At 53.8% G+C, this 22531-nt stretch overlaps 11 protein-coding genes across 11 annotated transcripts; 8 read left to right on the top strand and 3 right to left on the bottom strand.

Annotated features, from left to right (window-relative positions):
* Positions 1 to 1934: 1934 nt before the first annotated feature.
* Positions 1935 to 2873, top strand: MYCTH_2308849 (uncharacterized protein). Its single transcript, XM_003665242.1, has one exon. The coding sequence runs from the start codon at positions 2089 to 2091 to the stop codon at positions 2788 to 2790; it is 702 nt and encodes a 233-aa protein (XP_003665290.1). The 5' UTR covers positions 1935 to 2088; the 3' UTR covers positions 2791 to 2873.
* A 1022-nt stretch (positions 2874 to 3895) lies between these two features.
* MYCTH_2066278 (uncharacterized protein) lies at positions 3896 to 4093 on the top strand (the record flags this gene model as incomplete). The annotated part of the gene is made up of 1 exon (XM_003665241.1): positions 3896 to 4093. A coding segment is annotated over one exon (198 nt), but the record flags the coding sequence as incomplete, so codon positions are not given.
* Positions 4094 to 4723: 630 nt separating this feature from the next.
* Positions 4724 to 6628, bottom strand: MYCTH_2308847 (uncharacterized protein). The gene is made up of 2 exons (XM_003665240.1): positions 6240 to 6628; positions 4724 to 6189 (listed from the first exon to the last, which is right to left on the bottom strand). Exons 1-2 carry the CDS (start codon positions 6522 to 6524, stop codon positions 4894 to 4896), a joined length of 1581 nt encoding a protein of 526 aa, XP_003665288.1. The 5' UTR covers positions 6525 to 6628; the 3' UTR covers positions 4724 to 4893.
* A 106-nt stretch (positions 6629 to 6734) lies between these two features.
* On the top strand, positions 6735 to 7527 carry MYCTH_2308845 (uncharacterized protein). Its single transcript, XM_003665239.1, has 3 exons — positions 6735 to 7050; positions 7106 to 7178; positions 7224 to 7527. Exons 1-3 carry the CDS (start codon positions 7045 to 7047, stop codon positions 7346 to 7348), a joined length of 204 nt encoding a protein of 67 aa, XP_003665287.1. The 5' UTR covers positions 6735 to 7044; the 3' UTR covers positions 7349 to 7527.
* A 1737-nt stretch (positions 7528 to 9264) lies between these two features.
* Positions 9265 to 9938, top strand: MYCTH_95835 (uncharacterized protein; the record flags this gene model as incomplete). The annotated part of the gene is made up of 3 exons (XM_003665238.1): positions 9265 to 9352; positions 9442 to 9854; positions 9906 to 9938. 3 exons carry the CDS (start codon positions 9265 to 9267, stop codon positions 9936 to 9938), a joined length of 534 nt encoding a protein of 177 aa, XP_003665286.1.
* A 679-nt stretch (positions 9939 to 10617) lies between these two features.
* MYCTH_2112164 (uncharacterized protein) lies at positions 10618 to 11751 on the top strand (the record flags this gene model as incomplete). Its single annotated transcript, XM_003665237.1, has 3 exons — positions 10618 to 10888; positions 10968 to 11443; positions 11725 to 11751. 3 exons carry the CDS (start codon positions 10618 to 10620, stop codon positions 11749 to 11751), a joined length of 774 nt encoding a protein of 257 aa, XP_003665285.1.
* Positions 11752 to 12353: 602 nt separating this feature from the next.
* MYCTH_2308842 (uncharacterized protein) lies at positions 12354 to 12898 on the bottom strand. The gene has a single exon (XM_003665236.1). It carries the CDS (start codon positions 12716 to 12718, stop codon positions 12524 to 12526), a length of 195 nt encoding a protein of 64 aa, XP_003665284.1. The 5' UTR covers positions 12719 to 12898; the 3' UTR covers positions 12354 to 12523.
* Positions 12899 to 13458: 560 nt separating this feature from the next.
* MYCTH_2120123 (uncharacterized protein) lies at positions 13459 to 14429 on the top strand (the record flags this gene model as incomplete). The annotated part of the gene is made up of 3 exons (XM_003665235.1): positions 13459 to 13704; positions 13751 to 14083; positions 14142 to 14429. The coding sequence occupies 3 exons, from the start codon at positions 13459 to 13461 to the stop codon at positions 14427 to 14429; spliced, it is 867 nt and encodes a 288-aa protein (XP_003665283.1).
* A 143-nt stretch (positions 14430 to 14572) lies between these two features.
* MYCTH_2308841 (uncharacterized protein) lies at positions 14573 to 16078 on the bottom strand. Its single transcript, XM_003665234.1, has 2 exons — positions 15283 to 16078; positions 14573 to 15148 (listed from the first exon to the last, which is right to left on the bottom strand). Exons 1-2 carry the CDS (start codon positions 15885 to 15887, stop codon positions 14701 to 14703), a joined length of 1053 nt encoding a protein of 350 aa, XP_003665282.1. The 5' UTR covers positions 15888 to 16078; the 3' UTR covers positions 14573 to 14700.
* Positions 16079 to 16835: 757 nt separating this feature from the next.
* Positions 16836 to 18958, top strand: MYCTH_83595 (uncharacterized protein). Its single transcript, XM_003665233.1, has 3 exons — positions 16836 to 17186; positions 17302 to 17632; positions 17708 to 18958. Exons 1-3 carry the CDS (start codon positions 16927 to 16929, stop codon positions 18371 to 18373), a joined length of 1257 nt encoding a protein of 418 aa, XP_003665281.1. The 5' UTR covers positions 16836 to 16926; the 3' UTR covers positions 18374 to 18958.
* Positions 18959 to 21213: 2255 nt separating this feature from the next.
* On the top strand, positions 21214 to 22088 carry MYCTH_2112160 (uncharacterized protein; the record flags this gene model as incomplete). Its single annotated transcript, XM_003665232.1, has 3 exons — positions 21214 to 21420; positions 21467 to 21680; positions 21739 to 22088. The coding sequence occupies 3 exons, from the start codon at positions 21214 to 21216 to the stop codon at positions 22086 to 22088; spliced, it is 771 nt and encodes a 256-aa protein (XP_003665280.1).
* Positions 22089 to 22531: the final 443 nt, after the last annotated feature.

The raw sequence follows: 22531 nt of genomic DNA, 5'->3' as shown, positions 1-22531 counted from the left end.
ATTACAGCCTGCCCCTAGCATTACGTTAGTATATATCCTTAGATAACCTATAGATAGAATGCCTAAACCTTTAGATCTGTCAACGGCGGTTATAATACCCAAAGCTACATAAGAAAGGATCGGACGTAGTACTAAGGTGGTAGTAAAGTTCTTGAAAAGAAGTATTCTTTATCTACTGGATGGTAAATAAACAGGTATTCCCAGACTAAGTAGGAGTTCTTGATAGGAAATAGGGCATCCTTATACCTGCTGACTGGTAAGCTTAGATACGGACTGCTTAGGCGACTGACGGAGGTGTGTAGGCGCTTCCGAACTGAACTCCGTCGATACTTGCCTTTGCTCCCTAATGTAACTCGGCCGTTGACAATTCCTTACCACTCCCCGGTTCCCATCGTAGCCGACTATATAAGAGAAGCAGGCACTTTTACGTTGCCAGTACATCAGAATGTAGCCATTAACCACTAAAACGTCGTGGCCATTTCAGCTTGGTCCCTATCTAGCAATAGAAACTAGGTAGACGTATATGCAGACATGGATCCCCAGTCGATATAGATCGTTTTCTCTACCGTAGAGCGATCTACGCGAACCAATATATATAATTAGCATCTTGACTGGATCGCCCTGACCGATGGTCTGCTTTCCCTAGTTCCGGAACACCATACAGCTTCTAATACGGTTGCGTAGGCCGTTTTGTCAGGGCGTGTGGCTACTCCTGCGGTATGTATCACGAATCGTCATGATTGTTACCTTACCGGGTTGTAAGCGATCTCCGCGAAGTGCGTGATTAGGGTTACTAGCTGATAACAGTCTGCTTCTCCCCTGCTCGACATGCCCTTGGATGTGGGCCAAGGGCATACTTGGCCTTAATAACAAGTCGAGTATCGTTGGTATAGCCTATAAGCGCAAAGCTATCTAGGCTACGGATGCCTTTATTAACCTACCTTCATTAACCTACCTTTATAAACCTACCTTCAATTAATCCACCTTCACTAACCAACCACTAACCTACCTTTACTAACCTACCTTTACTAACCTACCTTTACCAACCTATCTTCATTAACCTACCTTCTTGTAGGTGGATAAGCGGATAGAACTGACGATCTTCGTATCTCTGCTACGTAGTTGGCGATGGTTCTTGAGGAAGAAGGACGGAGGCGTCCAGAGCCAACCTGTAGGAAGATGTGGGTGGCTGCAACCTCGGTAGGGCTAGAGCCCTGGTGGGCCCAGTCCACCACATACCTTCACTAACCCGCATTCGCTAAACCCACATCCCTTTCTGCCTAATTATCGGGAAGCTACCCCACCAAGTGGAATTTAGCAGGTAGGGTGGCAGATCGCGGCAAAACCACCGGCTTCCACCGGATACTCACCTGCATTTATGCCCGATTCCTCGTGGTCAGGGAGCAATTTACAGAACTCTTCTCGGGTAGCAACCTCCATACCAAACCTCTCAGGTGCTATAGGGAGGTATTTCTTGATTCCTGAAGCCTTCTCCGCGAACGTTCTTAATAGACACTTGAAAGCAAACCTCTACTGCTACTGCTAGTCCCGGACTTGTCCTGCCTTGCCTACTCTTAAACACCGCCGATAGCTGTTCTATCTTAAGTGATCCTCAGATCCTGAATGGTATGTCCTTACATATATAATCAAGGCCTCTCTCTAATATACCCTTTAGCCGTTCCAAAAAGAGGATCTCACTCCCAAAGACGACGAGTTCTTTAGTGATGCTAAGGAACCGCCGATCAATGTCCGGGGTTCGGGTCAAATGGTATATTGGAAGGCGTGTTCTATTCGGGTCTTCAGAGCTGGCGATACAACGAAAACAATAGATATATATAGTACATGCGATGGACAAGGAAGGGTGGACAAGGACACTTGGCTTTGGTTTGGTGGGACGGGTGGAAAGGTGAAAGAAGAGTGATAGTTACAATATGGGATTGTTCGATATCATTTAAACAGTTTGTCCTTGATTTCTGTTCCATAATCCATCGCTGTCCCGTCCCGTCCAGTCCTTCTCCTAACCCGACTCGAACTGACCTGACCTCTCTGTCGCGCCATCGCCAGACAGGGCCGCGCCAATAAGCCAAAATGGACTCGACAGGAGCTGCTCCTCCAACTCCTCAGTGGCGAGGACCTACAATCCCCATCGAAAATAGCAGGCAAGTCGCCATGCTGGTCACCTCGGCCTTTGCCATGGTCATCCCGACGATCCTCGTGGGCCTTCGCTTCTGGGCCGGCCATATCATCCACCGACGCCTCGACGCCAGCGACGTGTGCATCCTGGCCGCCCTCCTCTTCACCATCGGTCTGCACGTCGACATGTACATCATGGTGCTGCGCGGCGGCTTCGGCTTCCACGGGCAGGACATCGTCCTCCGCTTCGGCATGGACACGCTGGTGCTCTTCCTCAAGTGCATCCTGGCCTTCCCCATCATCTGGAACTTCACCATCTGCCTCAGCAAGCTGTCGGTCCTGTTCATGTACGCCAACGTCATCCCCGTCCCCAGGATGAAGATCGCCTGCCGCGTCGTCGGGCTCCTCATCATCCTCTGGAACACGGGGGGCATTCTCGGCGCCCTTCTCCTCTGCCGCCCCATCGCCAAAAACTGGGACAAGACGATCCCGGGCACCTGCGGCGACAACCGGCTCTTCTACATCTGGCTCGGCATCATCAACGTCATCGTCGAGGCCGTCATCCTGCTGCTGCCCGTTCCGTTTATTCTCCGGCTGCAGATGAAGACGTTTAAGAAAGTCGTCGTCGTCGGCATGTTTAGCGTCGGGTGGATGTGAGTCAATTTCTCCCCCCAACCCCCCCTTCCCCGTTTGTTTTTTCTTCATTCCTCTTCTCTAAGAACACACTCGCTCACTCCCCCCCCGGGTTCCAGGACCTGCGCCGTCACCATCTACCGCCAAGCGACGCTCCCGCACCTGTATTTCGAGGACATGACGTACACGGGCGTGCTGGCGACCATCTTCACGGGCGTCGAGCCGTCGGGGGCGCTCTCGGTCGCCTGCGTCCCCTTCCTCCGGCCGCTGATCGGGCGCGGCAGCGGTGGGGTCGGCAAGGGCAGCGGCAGCGGCAGCGGCAGCGGCACGGGCGGGTCGTCGTCGTACGCGCACGCGCACTCGCACGACAGCCGCCGCCGGCGGTACGGGAGCGGCAGCGGCGCCGGCTCCGCCCTCCGGAGCGCCGGGCGCGGCCGGCAGCAGGAAGGGTTCAAGGAGCTCCAGGACGACTCGTCCGAGATCCAGCTCCGCCCCGTCGGCGCCGACTCGCTCAGGTACGAGGCCGACGCCGCCCCGGAGAACAGGCAGCCGACGACGTCCGATTCGGCGGGCGGCGGCATAGTCGTCAAGAAGGGCTGGAACGTCGTCTCGGGGTCCCGGTCTGCTTCGTCTTGATGAGCATGAATGACCAAGACGGACGACGACGAGAGTTGATGATGATGCAAAGTGCGGGCCGTGTGGTTTCAGGGGCTGGGTAAGAAAGGAAAAGGAAAAAAAAAAAGGGGGGGGGGGGAGGGGGTTGTGGTCCTGTCAAAGCCCAAGACAAGCCGAGTTAGAGTTCTTATCTAATTACCTACCTACCCACCCCAATCCCTCCCTAGCTGGGTACCTACCTACCTTACACTTCATATCTGAATCCCTTGGACTGAGCGAGGCACTGCCAGCGCGGGCGCGTCCGCCGTGATCTCTTCCAAGGGTATATTGAACTGGCAGAAGGGAAAAAAAGAGATGGAAATGAATCCAATCTTTGTTACATGGCAATGGTTTGATCAGTTTTTATGTGAAGAGAGCACTGTCCGGTGGGAAATCATGTTCATGGAATGATAGTTGCACAGCAAGCAGGGGGACTCTGAAAACACTTGCCAAGACTCGTGATGGAGTAAACAGGAAGCAAAAAAAAACATACAACACCCGGGATTCGCTGGTCGTCACCGACCCAACTACTAATCGGGCCCTCGCCAGTTTAACTAAGGGAGAGCGGACGGGATCCCGTGCTTTCTGGCGGGTATGGTCGTATGTGATAGTTCTCTACTCTCAGATGCATTATGTTTCTGGTCTGAGAGTTCGCCGGCCGGAGAAAAAGTAGCCTTGGTGCCCAGTCCCCCGATCGTAGACCAACGGCCTTTTACCACTGACCTAAACGTGCCGGTCTTGAGGAACTGCCGCCGTCGAGCGGATGCCGGCTCAGCCAACCGTTTAGTGCTCACACGTAATATTCGCGTCTGGTTGCTTAACCAGATTGTGTGTGGGACAGACAATGCTCCCCTGTTTGGCTTGCTCTGTACCGACGAAGCAGACTCTAGATTAGTCCTCTTCATACACTGTCCGGGTAGCACTCCCTAATTACCAGTTTCCTAAGAAGATTAAATCTAAGCCTAGCGGCCGGAAAGTATAAGAATGCCTCTCTTTTCCCGTCAAAGAACTCTATTATTACTAGCAACGCAATAAATATATCTAGTTTTCTACCATCGACCAGCATTTACCTGTCTCCATTCACCTCCTACGAACTTCGAGGACCTCCAGGCGAGTGTAAGGAACTCCTCTAGGGAATGCTCTCTCACTGTCGGAGGAATCCCTACCATGTCGGATAACGGTGACTCCGATAAGAAAACGGGTCCTCCAGCTCCTCCATCTACCGCGGTAAGTTCCACTCGACCAGCTGACCGAAACTGGACTGACAGGTCAACCGAGCAGATCAACCCTCCGAATGACTGGATTGAAGACAGGAAAGGAGTGGAAGAAGTTGTCCCGGAGGTTGACAATTCACCTCTAGGTCCTGCTAGCGGCGATAGAGATAAAGGCAGATCCTGAAGATGTCGAGCCCTGCGCGGAAGACCCAGCCGCTCGTCGAGGCGCACTACGGCGTGTCCGCTTCTTGGCCGAGTCCTACTTGGCCGGGTCGTGCTTCTTGCGCGGCCGGGAATTCGACGGGGGACTGTTAGAAGCTCTGTTCCGCTTCGAACTGGTTTGGCTCTGTACGGTAAAGCTCGACGTAAAGCTTGTAGCAAAGCTCATGGCCGGTTCAGCACCAAGCAACGTAGGCTGCTGGCTGGGTTCTTCCTCCTCTTCGTGAAGGTACTCGGGAAGAGTCAGCCCCTCGCCGACGTCCTGGGATGTAGCGTGGTTCTCGGTGCCGACAGCTTGTGATTCGACATAGTCTTCACAGTCCACGGATTCGTCAGCAGTTGAGTCTTCATACTGCTCTGCCACAGCGACTGTGATTTCTGCTTCAGACAGCGCCTCCGTGTCGGTTTGGCGTGCTCTTGCATTAGCTGCCTGGATGAACCTGTCGCGGTGCTCTTTCGCCAAGTCCCTCGCATTCCGGAAGGCGGTCACTCCTCGCCGAAAACAGTCGATGTTTCCCGTCAAATCCCAGCCATCAACCTGAGTCATGTGGTACTCGGGCCGCCCGCCCGGCGTGGTCGGCGCCGTGACGTGGTGCGCGTACAGCTTGAGCGTGCCCGTGCCGGCGTGGTAGGTCGAGCTGTAGGTGTACGCATTGCCGTCAAAGGCGGGCTCCTCCTTGCCGTAGTTCTGCAGGGCGTGCATCGCGCGGGCGCCGATGGCTCCGTCAAGGCCCGCTTGCCGTTTGGCGACGTCCGCCCGCCCCAATGGGGCTTTAGCCTCGAGAAAGAAATTCGGCGCTATTGGGCGCCTAGCTGCGTTCGTGTTTGAAGGTATTATTAGACTATTCAGGTCATTTCTCACCGCTGCATCGATGTCACCAAAATAAGCCCCATCATAGAAGTCGGGTTTGACGTCACCCATAGTGCCGTCAGTGATCGATTCCAGATTGTTGAAAAGCATTTCCCCACTATTATGAATATTCGTGCTGCCACTTATGACCGGAATTATTTTGCGCATAACATCTCCTTCGGAACCCAGATGATCGTGTTCGTCCTGGAAGCGTTCAAATGCGCTATCGGAGAACTTCGACGGTGAAAGCGATAGTCTTGACTCGTACAGGTCTACTTTGTTATTCGGCTTCGACTTCCGACCGTGTAGATAGACATTGTTGTCATTAAGGTGCTGCTCGAAGTTCTTGTCGTATGCTGATGATGGCTTGGTTCTCGAAGACACATCTGTTGCTTCTGTAGACTTCGTCGACTTTGTTCGCTGGCTGGATGATGCTATGGAACGGCTGCAAGAAATGGTACGTACGGCGCTCTTCGGTTCGGGATACTAAGGCACTTAGCCAACGTCAATTACGGATCAGCTTAATACAGACGTACCCCCCAAAGATGGCGAAGATCTGGGCCGCCGTGTCTCGCAAACCGGGCAAGATCGGTGGTATATACTACAGGCATCGCGGGTTCTGGGGCCCGAGTGCTGTTCCGCCGGTCGAGTTCTCGCAGAGCGCGCGGGGTGAGCCAGATCTTGGACAGGTTGTCCCAGAATTCCGGCGGGAAGTTCGACGACCCGTGAAGCCTGTCTCTCGACTTGATCTTCTTGTTCGGACAGTGCTCTTGCGAGAGGTCGTCTGCGCGGGCTCTCTTTCGAGGTTGTGCTCTCGCCATAAGCTGCCACTACAGGAAGTTCGTATCGAGGGAAAATCCGTGGGGATATTCAGGTCGCGTTCGAGAGCTATCACTGAGCTGGCACTACAGGACATGTTGGGTTGGTGTGCGCGGCAGCAGAATGATTGGGCCGGAACGCGTTGTTGCCTGCGGGATAACGCGTAACTCATTCGAGCGTGTCGCACTCGGGGAAGACATCAGTTAACCATTAGCCGCTGTGTAGCAGGGATACGGCGTAGGCTGCGGGGTAATCGACTAAAGACGGCGCGGGTGGAAGCCGAAACAACCATATACGGAGGGCACTAGGTATTGTATGTATGTATCCGCTTGGTCTGTGTTTGTAGAGCAAAAGATAAGAATTGGGCGGGGAGTAGTACGGGGAATTCGCGTCTGCTCTAGCGGGGTGGGCCTTGTTCTGCGTCTCGCCGCTTTTGCCCATGGCGCACTTCGTGCTGATGCAACGGTGGCATACGGCCTCGAGCAGCTTCCTTCACTTCGTTGCTTCAGCTGCCATTTCACAATGAAGGTATAAGTCTCCTACTACTCTACTGTACGGTAGAGACTGCTCATATACCCTCCAGGACATTCTTATCGGCGACAGGTACCGTGTTGACCGCAGGATCGGCGCAGGAGGCTTCGGCCTCGTTTATTTTGGTATGCCGCTGTCCCTTGCTGCTCCGACTATCGCTGACCTGCTAGGAACCGATCTCGAATTGGGTGAGGAGGTCGCTATAAAGCTTACACACGTTCGAGATAACCCCGAGGTGCTCCGAAGCGAGAAGGAGACATACGAGGCGCTGTCTGGGGTGGTCGGCATCCTATAAGTACGGTGGTTCGGGCAGGAATGCGATTACTATACGCTTGTCTATAACCTGCTTGGTCTGTCGCTTGAGCATTTGTTTAACTATTGCGGCCGAAAGTTTTCGCTTAAGACTATCCTCCTTATCGCCGACTAGGCCATCTCCCGAATCTAATATATCTACTTAAAGGGCTTCCTCTATCGTGACATCAAGCCGGATAACTTCCTGATAGGGATTGGCAAGTAGGGAAACACCCTCTATACTATTGATTTTGGCCTTACCAAGGAGTTCTCCGACACTAAGCGTTACAAGAATGTGGAGGGTCTCCTACTAGGCGGTACGACACGGTATACAAGCATTAATAACCACAATGGCCGCCGTAGGTACCTAATTACAATCCTATCTATTTGTTTACTAAATAAATCACGGGGAAGAACAGTCTTAGGGGGACGACCTAGAGTCCCTTAGATATATCTTTATATATTTCGCCTACAGCTCTTTGTCGTGGCAAGGCCTAAAGGCCGTAGCAGACGAGAAGGAGAAAAAGATCAAGGAAAAGAAGGAGAGCCTATCAGGCGAAGTACTCTCTGACGGCTTTCTCCCTAGAGAATTTGCTATATATATTGACTATACCCGGTCCCTAGGTTTCCATGACAGGCCCGACTATTTATACCTTCGTAGGCTTTTCCGTCGTCTGTTCCATGCCAAGGGGTTCAAGCACGACAATGTCTTTGACTAGACAAAAAAGATGTTCGACGAGATGCAGCGCAAAGTTAGTCTGACGGTACCTTCGATACAGGAGCCGAAGAGACGGGTGCCAAAACCGAAGAGACATAGGAAAAACCTATCGCAGAGAGGTCGGGGAACTCCGAATCCCAAGAGGCCGATAAAAGGCCCGCGCCTTAAGGGCCGGGCTAGCACGAGAGCGCGAGTGGTAGGAGATACGTTATGTAGATGATGGTTTGAAACGTGCTGCCTCGATCATTTACGATTTTGGTGACCCGACGTCCTATTAGTGATCGGTATTGATGTGTCTTGCTCGGTGAGCATCCCTTTTTCGTAGCTGTTGGTAAATCTGTCTCTTTGTATGGGGACACTTGGGGTAGTACGTCATAGCCGAAACAGTCTATACTCTCCCGAGTTTAGCCGAAAACTATAGTCTAGAGCTATAGTCGTTAAGTACCCCTTAGTGCCGCCTTTAAACTGTAGATAGATATCTAGAAGAGTAAGCCAATTCAAACAAAAATAGAACTGTCGTAATGGTAGCGAAGGTCGGCAACGAGCAAAAGTCTGATTACTAGCTCACTATAGCATTAGATATGTCTACGTAGTTAAAAGTGTCCCTGGCCTTAAAGAACGAGCACTATAGGGCTACTAAGCATCTCGAAGGAGTATGGTGCTCCTATAAGCCATGGTGATGACCTGTTGATGGTATTGAACAGAGAAGTATTACGTAGGTACGGTTGCCAATTCAGCTGGTGAAGCGTGAACCAGTTCATTGTTCGGTCTGAACATGTACAAGTTTGCGCACCTGAGTGCCGGGTTCACACACCTCAGTGCCATTTTCCCACGACCTTGGAGCCCGTTCTTCTCCCTCATGCTGCTTTTCGACTCCCACGCGTGACCTCCATCGCTTTCCACAGCCAACAATTAGATTTCGCTGCACTTTTGCCCCTCCTTCTCCATCTGCGATAATTAAATGTCAAGTGTTGTAGGATATCCCACCTGCGCCTTACAGTATTAACAAGAGGATGTGCCTAGTCATCCGGTACATTTGCCCTTTTTGCAGGGCTCCCTGCGGCAAGTCGGCCATCGTACGCACCCATAACGGGAGCATCTGTCTCGATGTTGTCGAGCTGGAACGGTACATGAAAGCAACACATTTCGAGAATTGGTTTTGTAGCACCGAAGAATGCGCCTACAGCAAGAAAAGCCAAAGCATGGCCGAGGCCGAGGAAAATGCTATTCTTCTGGCAAACCGGGCGGGCAGAGCACCTCGCGCCGAAGGGGCGATCGAGGACAACAACGGTGAGCCCGGGCAATGCAGGTGCGATCAGAAGATGTGAGTCACTGACCATGCAAGATCCGTTTAGACGGCCATAACAAACCAGTTGAAGCTTCAGCGCCCCTTGGGCACGCGGCGGAAGAAGAGAACCAGGGAGAGGTCTCGGAGGGCGAGGCCAATGCGACCTGCGACGCGTCTTTGACATGTAACACTGTAAGGGACAATGCGGCACCCCTATCGCGGGTCCCTTCGCCGCAGCCATCACCCCGATCGCAGCCATCATTGTCACACCAACTGCCCACACAAGAGCTGGTGGCAGCCATCGCCGATGAACCGGCCCTGTCCGCCGTCGACACGGACTCTACCGATTCCCACTTCAGCCCCAAGACAGCGGCAAGAGTCCGAGAGCTCCGCGACGTGATCGCCTCGTATGAGGCCGACGACAAGACCAAAAAGTGGTACCCCGAAGAGGAGGAGCTCCTGCGGATTCTCCGGGAAAGCGAGTTGTCCTACCACCGCGTCGCCGTAAGTGCATCTTTCCTCCAACAATTCAACTATTAAGCCTTGATCTACTAGAAGCAACAGCAGCTGATCCACAGCTTCAAATAATTCGATTAATTACGCGTTTCAGTCGTACCTGCCTCGTCATTCTGTCAATGCGTGCCGCTCCCGGTTTGTATGGCTCAAGAATCGCCAGTCACAGCCAGAAAAGATGGCCTGAAGACCCTCTTCCTCTCCGAAGACATTGGGATCCACGAAAGGGCGGTGCCGGTGATCGGCTGGACAAGATGGAAATTGAGAGTGAAGGTCACCTACCTAGGGAGTTGGTACCACCATGGCATGATCGAGACTTTTGTTGGATCAAACAAGACAAGAGTTGAGCACAGCCTCGAACTTGATGTTTATTATGATTTGAAGGAGTATGTAATTAATTATCATGGGGTTGCGAATTAGTTTACTCGAGGGATAAGTTATGACGCGGCCGCGAAGAAACTGCGCCCGGGTGTGACACCGAATAGAGATTGTTTTTCCATCCCATCTCGACGCGTGTTCTATCACCGCGTTGCTCATCGTTTTTCTTCCGCGGTCTGTTAAGTCTCTAGTTCTTGTGGGAAACTCAGTTTCGAAGACTGACTGGCATCAACCTCCCAACTCCTTACATCGCTTGTCTCTGCCCCCAAGACTCTCTCATTGAACTCATCCTCCACCACCACAACCACCACCACCACCATCAATCATCATCATAATTATCCATCATCCATCATCCGTCATCTTCTTGTTTTCTACCATGTGCATCCGAATCGTCTTCCTCTGTCCTTCCTGCCGAGCTCCTTCGGGCCAGACGACCACGTTGCGGTTGCATGGTCCCAGCTGCTGGGACCGCGTCCTCGTCGAGCGGCTCATGCAGTCCCAGCACTTCCATCCCGGCTGGTACTGCACGACTCCGGACTGCGGTTACAGCAGGGATAGCCAGGAGCGCGATGCCAAGGAGATAAAGCAGATTCGATTGAATCAGGCGCGAAACGACACGAGCAGCGACGCCGACGACGAACTGTACGGTATGTCGAAGTGAACGATCACTCATCATTCCGCCTTTTGCTCGTTTCTCGCCCCAAAGACTAATTAACTCTTTCAAAGACACGGATGATGAGAGAGATGAGGCGATGGAGGACTGCGAGGCAGACACGGACACAAAACCTGCCAATGCGGAGTCCGGGGGCCTTGTCAACCTACAGCCCGGCCCTTCAATTTATTATCCATCTGCGAAACCGTGTGTGAAGAGGCGTCATAATAACAGTAAGGGTGGCAGCTACCCTGTCAAGACCGAACCCGCGGATCCAACGACACGTCCCCTGGGCCGAGGGCTCGGTACCCTTCACCATGGAGCAAAGGGGGTTCGGCGAGACAACCTTGGCACCGCCCGGCCACGACACCGAGGCAGTCGCATGCCGGTCGGCCTTGACAGCCCGACGAGAGACCGCATCGGCAAACTGCTTTCGAGAATTGTGCTCCATGCGGACGCCCATCCGGAGAAGTCGAAGTGGCTCGAGGAAGAAGAGGAGCTCCTGGAAATCCTCCGCGCCCACAAAGTGTCGTACCGTCAAATTGCCGAGGTCAGTATTAACTCGTGTCCTAATCACGAAAGATGTGTTGAATGGTGTTTTTTTTTCCTCCTTTTATCTTCTGCCGTCTTCTTCCTTCCCTTTCCTCGTGGGCATTAGAAGAGCTAATTAATAAGTTCCAAACCTGTTCTTCCCGATGGCAGCACTACTTGGTTCGACACACCCACAATGCATGCGCAACCCGTCTGGTGATATTAAAGGGACGCGGAGCTGCTCAAAAATAAGCGAAGGGATAATTGCGTTGTATGACATTGGACTACCCTGGCTGGCAGCTGCGAGTGGTAGAGTACATCAAATAATACTACGAATTACTCCGAAGGAGGTGGTTTCAAACATGACATTGCGAGAGTATATGTAAGATCTAATTAGGAGAACCATAATCTGATGTCATGGGCGATGAGTCAATTAGACTATCCGAGTGTGTTCTCACTATCTTCGTCACGGAAACGTGATTCATACGGCCCATTCTTGATCTTTCATGATCAGGACTATATGAAGTCACTATCTAATTATATCCTAGATCTCTCGTTGGTTCAAATTCCCAAGCGGTGTGTTGATGCTCTGCCACTCCTCCACCTCCGGCTGTCTTTTCAAAGACAAAGCAACCATGACAACCGTTAGGCCGCTGCCCCCCCCCCCCCCTTTCCTTTTCCGGAGATCTTTTTACATCTTGAGAATCCAGTTCTGTTCTATTATTGATTGTACCCAGGACTCGGGCGCAGTCTTTTTCTTTCATGCATGGTTCGGAGATAAAGAGAAGATAGTTAAACTTTATCATAGTCTTTATTGAGTAGACTCGTACCCCCAGCCGTGTCTGTGCCCCTGTTCGTAATGATGCCCACGGCTTCGCAAAAACACGGCTTCTCAGGCTCACCAGTGCGAATTCAAATGTGGCCCGGCCGGGTCCGGTTGGAGGAAGCCAGCCAGCCAGTTTAATCGCCTCGACTTTCTCAAGTTCAGTTGTTGTGCTGCACACCTTCCTCGTTCAACGCTTCCATTAACAGTTTTGCGTCTGGTCCGCCCCTTTGCTTCAAACCTACGCAGCAACCTTGATATTTTCAGTCTTCTCCCCTAAATCATCATGTGTCTCAGACTCAGTCGAACCTGTCCTGGCTGCGGCGTGGTCGCCGACTCGAGCGAGACCGATACCTGCGACGACCCGGCGAACTGCAACGGCTTCACGACGTACAAGCTGCCCCTGCGCCGCGAACACCACAACGAATGGGCCTGCTCCACGCCCAGATGCCCATTCAACCACGAGTACATGTACGATCTCGAGCGCGAGTACCTCCGGGTGAGGCTCGCCCAGAGGGAGGGCGATATACAGAGACTCGCTCCTCATCTGACTCTTGACGGTAAGTCTGCGCTTAATTTTCTGCCCCATTTTGCCCTCCAGACGGCGAGAACAGCGCTAACGTTTAATAATTACAGATCGCGATATCCTTGATGATGACTCGGGCCCTCGTTCGGGCGCGCCGGTCAACTTGGTTCCCGAGCGGCGCGACGGGGCGGCGGCCGCCGCCGCGGGGAACCAGCAGGCGCGGCCGCGGATCCGCGCAACCGAGGACGTCAACATCAGCACGCTGCCTTACGCGACCCAGCAGCGGATCCAGCACCTCGTGGCCAACATCGCTGCCAGGCGCCCGCCGGCGCCCCGGTACGCCCGGCGCGGCGCCCCGCGGCGAAGGGCCGAGAGGTGGCTCCCCGAGGAGGACGAGCTCCTCCTTCTGCTGCGCAACAGCGGGATGGGCTACAACCAAATCGAAGGCTACTTCCCCTGGCGCAATCGGTGGTCTCTGGAGCGGCGAGTCACCACGCTCAACCAACGGAGCTAAAAGGAAAACAAGAGGGATGCGTTCGAGCACAACATGTGCCCTGTTGGCGCCCCACTTCCCACCCCGCCATTAGTCAGCCCCGAAGCCAAGCGAACCGAAAATCTCCATCTCCCACACCATCCATCTAACCGTTCCTCCGTAACCATCCCAGACCATCCACCCGCCGCAGAAATGTCGGGCAAGCGAGCTCGTTCCCGTGACGTGTTCGTCTGGGATCTGAACGACAATGAAGATCGCATTCCCTTAGGTGGCTTAGTCCTTACAGCTGGCATTACCAATACGGACTTTCGCCAAATGCTTGACATTCTCATTACCTCATGTGATTATGTCGTCCAAAACGAACATGGAGACGAAGTCCTACGAGATAACCAGCCCCTTCTCCCCGGAGATTATTTTATTATTGCAGACGAGGTCGAGGTTAGTTTATCTACTAGTTATTAAGTCTTTTCTAACATTACTACAGGTTAATAACGAAGTCGTATATACACGAGCATGCTCTATTGCTTCGGGCACTCGAGTACAATCATTTATAGAACAAGTCCAAGCTCGCGACGGTCGTTGTATTGTTTCGAAAGTCGAAAATGCTCGAGCTGTAGATGGATTTTGGTGGGGATTTGAAGCCGCACATATCTTCCCACTGGCATACGAACAACAATGGCTAGAGAACAACTATAGCCGTTGGATTACAATTGATCCACCTCAAGGGGGCAAGATCAACTCTGTACAGAATGGTATCCTCCTCAGAAGTGATCTACATCAACTATTCGACAACTATACGTTCTCTATTAATCCTGATGTAAGTTTCCTCATTATTATTTACATATTTTACTCTTACTAACATAATAAACTTTTAGAACGGATATAAGATTATCTATTTTGTAAAGGACTGTGAGCAATTGGCTGGGAAAAGCCTTGATAGTCGCCTGCTCGACGATCCCCGCCGTCCGCCGGACTCGCTCTTCCGCTGGCATTTCCGCCAGGCGGTCCTTACAAACATGAGAGGGATAGGAGAACCTGCTTATGAACACGATTTCCCGCCAGGCTCAGATATAATGGGAGAGATCCAGGCCGGCCCTAAGGCTGCTGAGCGTATGGAATTTGAGCTATTCGACCGGCTGGCCCACCATGTAGAGATTTTATAAGGGAGTTCTTGATATGTTTGGCTGCCTTCTCCAAATTTTCAGGTGTCAACGGTTGCTACCCCTAATTAATTACCGTGTATGAGTCATGGTCTGCTCAAGACTCCATCCGCTTGGAACAGGCGAGCCACGTTCTCGACCTTTATTCAACTTACAATTGATCCCAGCGGGATGTAGTCCGGCAAACAAAATAACGAGTTGAGATTTGAGAAGACGCTATTTATGGTTTAATGATGCCAACTACATCTCAAGCGCAGGCAGCAAGGCATATCTATCACTCTAGCAATGGCCCTCTCCCCTGCTCCTCCAGCTTTGCTCCCTTGCCTCCATAGTTAGGCGGCAGCCTCTCTCCCAGCTTGGAGACCTTGCTGTCTCCAAACTCGGCCGCCAAGGTCTGGCCGTTGGACATGGGGTGGAACTTCTTGATGGTCTTGGGGGCGACAAAGAGCTTCATGAAGGTGTAGATGAAGCCCATGATGGCGGGCACGTTGACGAAGAACTTCTCCTTGAGCAGCTCCGGGTAGTTCTGGGCGAACACCTTGATGGTCTCTTGGCTCGCCGTCTTGACTTGAGGCGACTGGCGCAGGAAGCTGATGGACTTGTAGTCGTGCACCTGGAAGATCTTGTAAGGGTCGTACTCGGCCGTGATCTCCTTGGTCGCCGACGCGATGTCCAGCTCCTGCAGGGCCAGCTCCATCAACGCGACCCTCCACTCCAGGAACCTAGGTGGATGATTATGATTATTAGTCAGATAAGCAAGGCGGCGGGCACTGTCAGCGAGGCGCGCCTGTCCGGCAACCCCACCACCTCGGGCACCGTCGAGGGCTGCGGATCGGAGCGGATAATTAATACTCACTCGTCGAGCTTCCCAAAGGTTTCCTCGATGGACTTGACGCCTCCGTAGATGTTCCACGTGAAGACCTCCTTGCCCTCGGGCTCGCCGGACCCGTCCTCCTGGTAGCGGGTGACGTAGCCCAGTCCGTCAAACTTGGCCTTGCTGAAGACCTTCTTGACCAGCTCCAAGGGTTTCGTCTTGGCTCGCCATTCCAGGGTCTTGGTCAGCTGGTCCTTGGCCTTGGCCAGATCGCCGTCGTTGGCGTTGAGATACTTCTGCAGGACGATGCGGGTGGGCACGTGGCTGGAGGGGTCCGCAAGCGTCACTCCCCAGATCTCCGGGTGCCCGCTTGCTCTTGCGGCGGCCCATAGCTGACCAATGGGCGTCTCCGACGGGGTGGATTCCTTCTTCTCCTCGGACGTGGGCGCGGACGCGGCGGCTTCTGTAGCGGTGGCCGGGGCTGCCGGGGCCGTCTGGGCCTCCGGAGTCTCCGAGGCCTCCGGCGCTTTGGCAGCGGGTGCGGTACTCGGAGTAGCATCGGTCCCTTCCGCTGCTGGCGCCGATTCCGGAGCGGCCTTGCTTCCGGCCGGGGTTGAGTTCTCTGGTTCCTTCTCGGCAGCACTCATTGTGACAGGATCCGATAACTACCTGGGACGATGTCTTTCGCGTCTGCAAGCGTTACAGACGAAGTTGAGGCCATCGAATGATATGACGGGCGGGTGAGTTGAAGCGAGTGGGGGATTGCATGTTCCGATTGTGTTCCTGGCGTGTGATCAGCTGTGGGTCCGGGTTTTGCCGGTGCCTGGGTCAGTCTGGGCAGGCTGCAGTGCTCTCACCCAGGGAACGAAGCCAACGGCCCGCGCCTTCCTGAGGACATCACATTCCTCACTTTATGACTGTTCGTCGTCAAGTAATTATGTGTCAACTATTTCTAATTGATCCAATAAAATGGAAAGTACACTGAATCAGCTCTAGCAGGTCAACGTACTGGAACTGCCGACTCCTCAGGTCGCTGCTTCTTTGTCTCCTAATCCGCATTGTTCACCCCCCGAGAGACCGTACAGCGTTCAGTGGTTGTTTGACTTGGAGGCATGTAGGTAAACTGAGACTGACGGATAGTTACAGCTTTCAGGTTTGCAGCTTCATTTTGCAACACGGTATGCCGTATAGCTTGGAGCAAGCCGCACCTCCCCGGCCTCCATTGACCACCGGGATGGCCGGGCCACTCTTTGGTCCTTGGATCAATGAATGCACGAATTATGCAGTTGGCGGTGGAAGGAGGAAGGGACAGCGGGCAATGTTTCACCGGATTTTTGAACTGCATCTTGGGTTGCATTCCGGCCACTAGTATTGTTGCTGGAAACGCGTTGCCATTATCCAGCTCCGGCCTATTTCGCTAGGACTGCACGAAAACTGTGGTCCATGCCACGCGAATTTGATAATAGCGCTGTTGACATTGTTCCGATGTGTCGGTGGCATTTTAGGAGGTTGCACAAACCGAGAGAGGGCAAATCAGAGCCCTATATTATGCTCACTGATTGATTAAGTGTCGGGGATAATTAGGTATTCCTGCCATCTCAGTCTGCTCCTGGTGAAGTTAGAGGGAAGTTGACTGGCAATATTACCAAAGGAGATCAACACGTCATCCAGCTTTGAGAACTTATCATGATCCTGAAGATGCTCCCATTACTCCCGGTGTGGCTCGCCCTCCATGTCGGCGTGACATTGGGAGCAGCACACCCCAGAGCCTTGGAACACTCGGGCCCGGCACCGCAACACCTGTCGCCGTTTCAACTGAGTGGCGACCTCTCGGATCGGCGAGGTCACGGGCGGCCTGTTAACATTGACCTCTCCGTGTGGAGGAAAGGTCAGACGGAGCTGCAGTGGTACGGCGAGATCACGGTCGGCACTCCGCCCCAGAAGTTGTACGTTGAAACCGCTGATTAATTAGCAGACGACCCTGTTTTCTTCTTCTTTTCTCTCTCTCTCTTTTTCCTTCTTTTTTTCGTAACGGCCTCCCACTAATAATCCGCTCCACAGCAAACTCATCTTCGACACGGCCGCATCGCTGATGCTGATCGCCCACAAAAACTGCACCACCTGCGGCGACCATCCTCTCTACGACCCGGACCGGTCCAGCACCTTCTCGCCGCTACCCGGATACAGAGGCGAGGTCACCTTTGGCAGCCCGGGCGGCGGCACCATCTCGAGCCCGGAGGTGCAAGGGGCCAACTGCACCGTGGTCACCGACACGGTCCGCATGGCCGGCCGGGGCGCGCCCAGCGAGTTCATGATGTGCGACAACTACTCGTCCGGGCTGCGCGACCAGCCGCCCGACGGCATCTTCGGCCTGAGCTCGACCCCGTACGCCGTCTGGGACCCGACCGCGGGCGGCAACGCGACCGCATACGCGCCCGTGTTCTGGAACCTCGTCCGGAGCGGCCAGCTTCCCGGCCCGGAGTTCAGCTTCTCCTTCGTCCCGGACCGCCGCCGCGCCGGGGTGCTCACGCTGGGCGGCGTCGACCGGTCGCAGTACGTGCCCGGCACGCTGAGAAAGATCCCGCTCAACTGGCCCCTGTCCGCGTCGCGGTGGCGGTGGGTGGTGGATGTGCGCGGGGCCCGGGTGGTGGTGGCGGTCGGCGGCGGCGGCGGCGGCGGCGGCGGATCCGCGCCGCTCGGCAACTCGACCGATGCCGTGGCGCTGGTGGACACGGGCGGGGCGACCATCGTGACGCCGGACCGGGAGACGACGCGGGAGCTGTACGGGCGCATGTCGGGCGAGATCCGGCCGCTCGACGACCGCGGCGCCTGGGGCGCCCCCTGCGCGGTGCTGGACCGCGCCGCGCGCGACGTCGTCTTCCGCGTGGGCAGCGCCGACCGGCACGTCGACGCCGCCGTCCGCAGGGAGTTCGTCAACGTCGGCGAGTTCCCCGGCCGCCCGGGCATCTGCCAGGGCGTCTTCACCGACCCGGAGCGTGTCGCCCGCGAGCCCATCCGCGGCCGTCCCGCCTGGATCTTCGGCACCCCCTGGCTCCGGTCCTACTATACCGTCTGGAACGGCGCCGATCGCACCCTGGGCTTCGCCACCCCGTCACACAGAAACCGGGACTAAGATCTGTGGATGGCAGCGCGATAGATTGGCGATGCCAGCTCAGCTTGCGCCTCGTTGTTTATATGCTTTGTTTTCTCTCTCTCTCTCTCTCCCTCCTCTTTTTCACGTTTTTTTTTTTTCATCATTCCTTCCTTCGCACATTTTTTGTCGCGTGGTTCTCTCAGGCAATTAGTTCGCTCTGTGCCTACCTTTGATTGTTTGAAGGGGCTAAGGCCTGCTGATATTTAATAGGCACGCGGGGCCAAGGATTGGTCGCCTGCCCTTTCGGTGTGGCCCTCTTTTGACTCCCACGTGGGCGCTGTCCACTCCGCCTTGATCAAGCTGCGTGACAAGTGACGGCAGCTGATCGCAACAACTCAAGCTCATGGGAAAACGCCTCTTAAATATCATGCCCCTCGGCGGCATGGTCAGACGCAATTACTCTCTGAGGAGGGGGTTGTAATTGGGACTCAGCGGCTCAAAACCCAGTTCGACAAGAAGCTGCGATGAATGACACACTCTCAGGTGCAAGTTTTAAATCCAAGTATAATAGGGGTGGACTGCATCCGAGAAAGAGAAAATAGAGAATGCAACGTTTAAACCTCTCTCTTCCTCGTCCGAACTCACTTCTCGATAATTATCCAATTATTAGCTTAGCCACCATCTCTCAAAAGCGTCGCGTTTGTCGTTCTTTTGCTTTGGTCGGCTTATCCTCGCAACTACGTTCATTTATTACCATCCGAGGAGATAAGTTCTGTGTGCCCATACGATCGCTCTTAACAATGATTCAACCGCGCGACTGGATCGAGTGGATGGACTGGTGTCCAATCTGCCAGCGATACGCCACCTTCTATACCTGGCGATGCCACTATTCCCACCGCTATGCCTACCACTGCCGGCACTGCGGAGAGGATGTCTCGATCTGCCTGTGCGAACGCCGGAGACGACGGGCTCGACGGCACCGTTCCGGGCGCTTCCGAATCCAAGTCTACGCCTGATTCGCCCGGTCGCTCTTTCGATCGCCTAGTTTGATCACGACTCGGTCGCAAAAGCTGGGACCTGCGCCTTCACATTTCTTGTTCTTTCCATTTTCTGTTTTCTTTCCGTCTTTTTGTGTCCCGCCAAAGATGAAGCGCGTCCGAAATTGGGCGACGAACTGGCTGTATGAGTTGTGTTTTCCCGGGCTTGACATCCTTATTATGTCACCTCTGCAAGCAGCCGTGTGTTGCTCGCTATTGAATACCAGCTGACAGATACACTAAGCAAGTCAGAAAGCCTGTGTCTCTCGTACTTGTTTATTTTTGGGATGCTAGTTTCGTGGAGTTTGTCATGCTGACCATTCCCCCCCCCCCCCCCCCTTATTTATCCGAGTCTGATTTCCGTGTCGTTTGCCAGCTTCTGTTCGAATATCTGCTACAGCTCGGTGACTGCAAATCAGTACAGCTCAGAAAGGCTGCAAGGTACGACACCACAGCGGTATTCGCGCCGTGGGCGGTACTCCTGGACCAACTGCTACGGTCTGCAGAAGTAGGTGATAAAAGCGTTGATTGTTCTAAGTGCCAGAGGCACTCAGAGAAGCTGTCTAAATATATGTTGACCCTGGCTCGTTATCCCTGTTGGTGGGTCGGTCAGATCTGGCCCACTGGCAGTCATATACGGAGTACTGTAACAATATCGCTCAGCCCTGTTTTCCTGTTCCTGAGCTCCTAGACTTCGTTAGAGTCGGTCAAGTGATCCCAGTAGCCAATCCTCCTTTTCGGCCTTTCGAGGTTGCCTCGTGCGGCCTTGACAGAGATTGTTGTCTCGATTAGGTTATAACTTTATTTTTGTCCTTGACATGGAATGCTCGTGATCTTCCTTCTGAGAGAGAAACGTTTTAGAATGCTACGTGCTTTACGTAGGTAATTACGGATTATTTAATACATATTTACTTGCTTAAGGTGCGTATTTACCTTTGTACCCGATTACAGGGTTAAGCGCTTCACCATCGGGGAATTATTGCTATTTCTCTGGCATAGACAATAATTTCTCTCGGCAACAAATGCTGTGAATCAGCATGTTTGCGTAGTGTTCTGTTGCAAGGGAGATGGTAGAATAATTAGGGATCCCGGGTACGCGGGCCGCGTGTTTAACAGCGATGTACCAGGTCTCTCGTGTGGTCATCACGTGCGCCAAAAACATGTCTTATCACCACAATTCAACCCATCCGTACACTAGGTAATGTAGTCCGTAGTATAGGCAATAATCAGCGCGCCACAACCTGCCACTTGACCCACTCAGGGTGAGTACGGATACGTCGGTATGTATGTATGTACATACTTCGAACTCCGTACGTACATATCTAATCACTGCACTGATTACTCTACATGTACTACCTCCTCGTACCGTTCTCCTGGGCAAGCAGTGCCGTGGCGGTGACGGTTTGGTCCAAGTATGAGTACCTAACTATCGATGCTAGTGCCGCATGGGCGTCTAGGGCCCCTGATCATCGACGACACCGCTTAATCCAGTTTTGAGGGCCTAAAAGGGGGTCTTCTTTCTGCCTCTCGACATTGATTTGAGGACGGATAATTGCTGTGATTCAGGATGAGGCAACCACTCTTATCTTCCTAACGTTGTTTACAACGCTTAGCAGCTCGCTCGCCCTGAATATCCCTCGGGCGCGACCCAGAGGCGTTCCTGCAGCCACGACAGGCGGCGTGTGAAAACAAGCCTACGTGTCGGAACTGCTGGGGAGATTACAACATCGATACCAACTACTACGAAGTCGTTCCCGACACTGGAGGTCCGCCCAAGGACAGAAATGGCTCTCTGTTGTTGAAGGGCCCTGCTCCCTCGACGGCTTCAACCGGACGTGCATGATGACCTTCAACGGCACCGTCTCCAGGCCGACCATCATCGCCGACTGGGGCGACGATGTCACCATCCATGTGACCAACAACATGGCGTCCAACGGCACGAGCATCCACTGGCACGTGGCCAGGCTGGGCGCAGCGCCCGTCATGCAGAACGGCCTGATCAACGGCACCAACTCGTACAACTGCACCGGCGAGAGCGACGTCAGGTGCGTGGGCGGCGGCAAGAGGTTTTAGATGGTCTGAGCGCAACAAGAAGTACCTGTTCCGGCTCATCAACGTTGCCGTCGACGGCGTGTTCGAGTTCAGCATCGACGGGCACGGCCTGCAGGTAGTGGACCACGATCTCGTGCCCATCGTGCCCTACAAGACCGACAGCGTCCAGCTGACCATCGGGCAGCGGTACGACGTGATCAGCGAGGCCAACGCGGAGCCGGGAAGCTACTGGCTGCGGTCCGGCTGGAACACAGACTGTGCCCGGAACGGGAACGCGGCCGACATCATGGGCATCGTGCGCTACGACTCCAGCAGCACCGCCGACCGAGTCGGAGAGCACCGTCACACTGTCGGATTCTTGCCTCGACGAGCCGCCGGCCAAGACCGTGCCCCATCTCTCACTGGACGTAACCAACATGTGCGGAGGCGTGGTGTACGAGAACATGAACTCCACGCTCGCCATCGCCTTCCGCCTGGACAGCCCGGGCGCCTGGCTCGTCCACTGCCACATCGTCTGGCACGCCAGCCAGGCCCTGGCGCTCGAGTTCGTCGAGAGCCAGTCGCGCATCCCGCCAGACGACCGCAGTACCTGGATGTACCGCAAGACGTGCGACTCCTGGGTGGCCTGGACGCCCATCTGGGACCAGGAGGAATCTGGGATATGAGGGAGTGAGAGACGCCATTCTCATTTCTAATCACCCCAGGTGATATCTGTTGCGAGTAATTAGTTTCCATTGGCGAGGGTGGTTCTTTATATAATTATTCGTCTTGGATTCGGGATTCGGACAGGCTTAAACTGTGAACTGAGAGAGATAGACCGGGTCGGGGAGCTTGGGGGTACGGGATCCTCTTCTGTTTGTATATATTGGACTAGACTTGGGCTTGTACACGATTGTAATAATTAATTAGACGTACTATCATCTGCAGCATAAAGTTCGCTGCCCAATAAAAAAAATCGCAATTAACAATGCTCAAGGACCGAAGATTGGAAAATTGGTATGGCCCCAACGGCGACGCACTCACCCACTGCGTGGCTAGCAACGTAACCTTGAACAGTCTGGTACTTCTTTTCATCTTTCAGTGCTGGTCGATTCTTGTCGCGTTGCAA

The sequence above is a fragment of the Thermothelomyces thermophilus genome, chromosome 5 (genome assembly GCF_000226095.1).
Source record: "Thermothelomyces thermophilus ATCC 42464 chromosome 5, complete sequence".
In the NCBI taxonomy this organism is placed as follows: domain Eukaryota; kingdom Fungi; phylum Ascomycota; class Sordariomycetes; order Sordariales; family Chaetomiaceae; genus Thermothelomyces; species Thermothelomyces thermophilus.
Note: the sequence above shows the minus strand (reverse complement) of the source record. Positions and strands in the feature narration are given on the sequence as shown.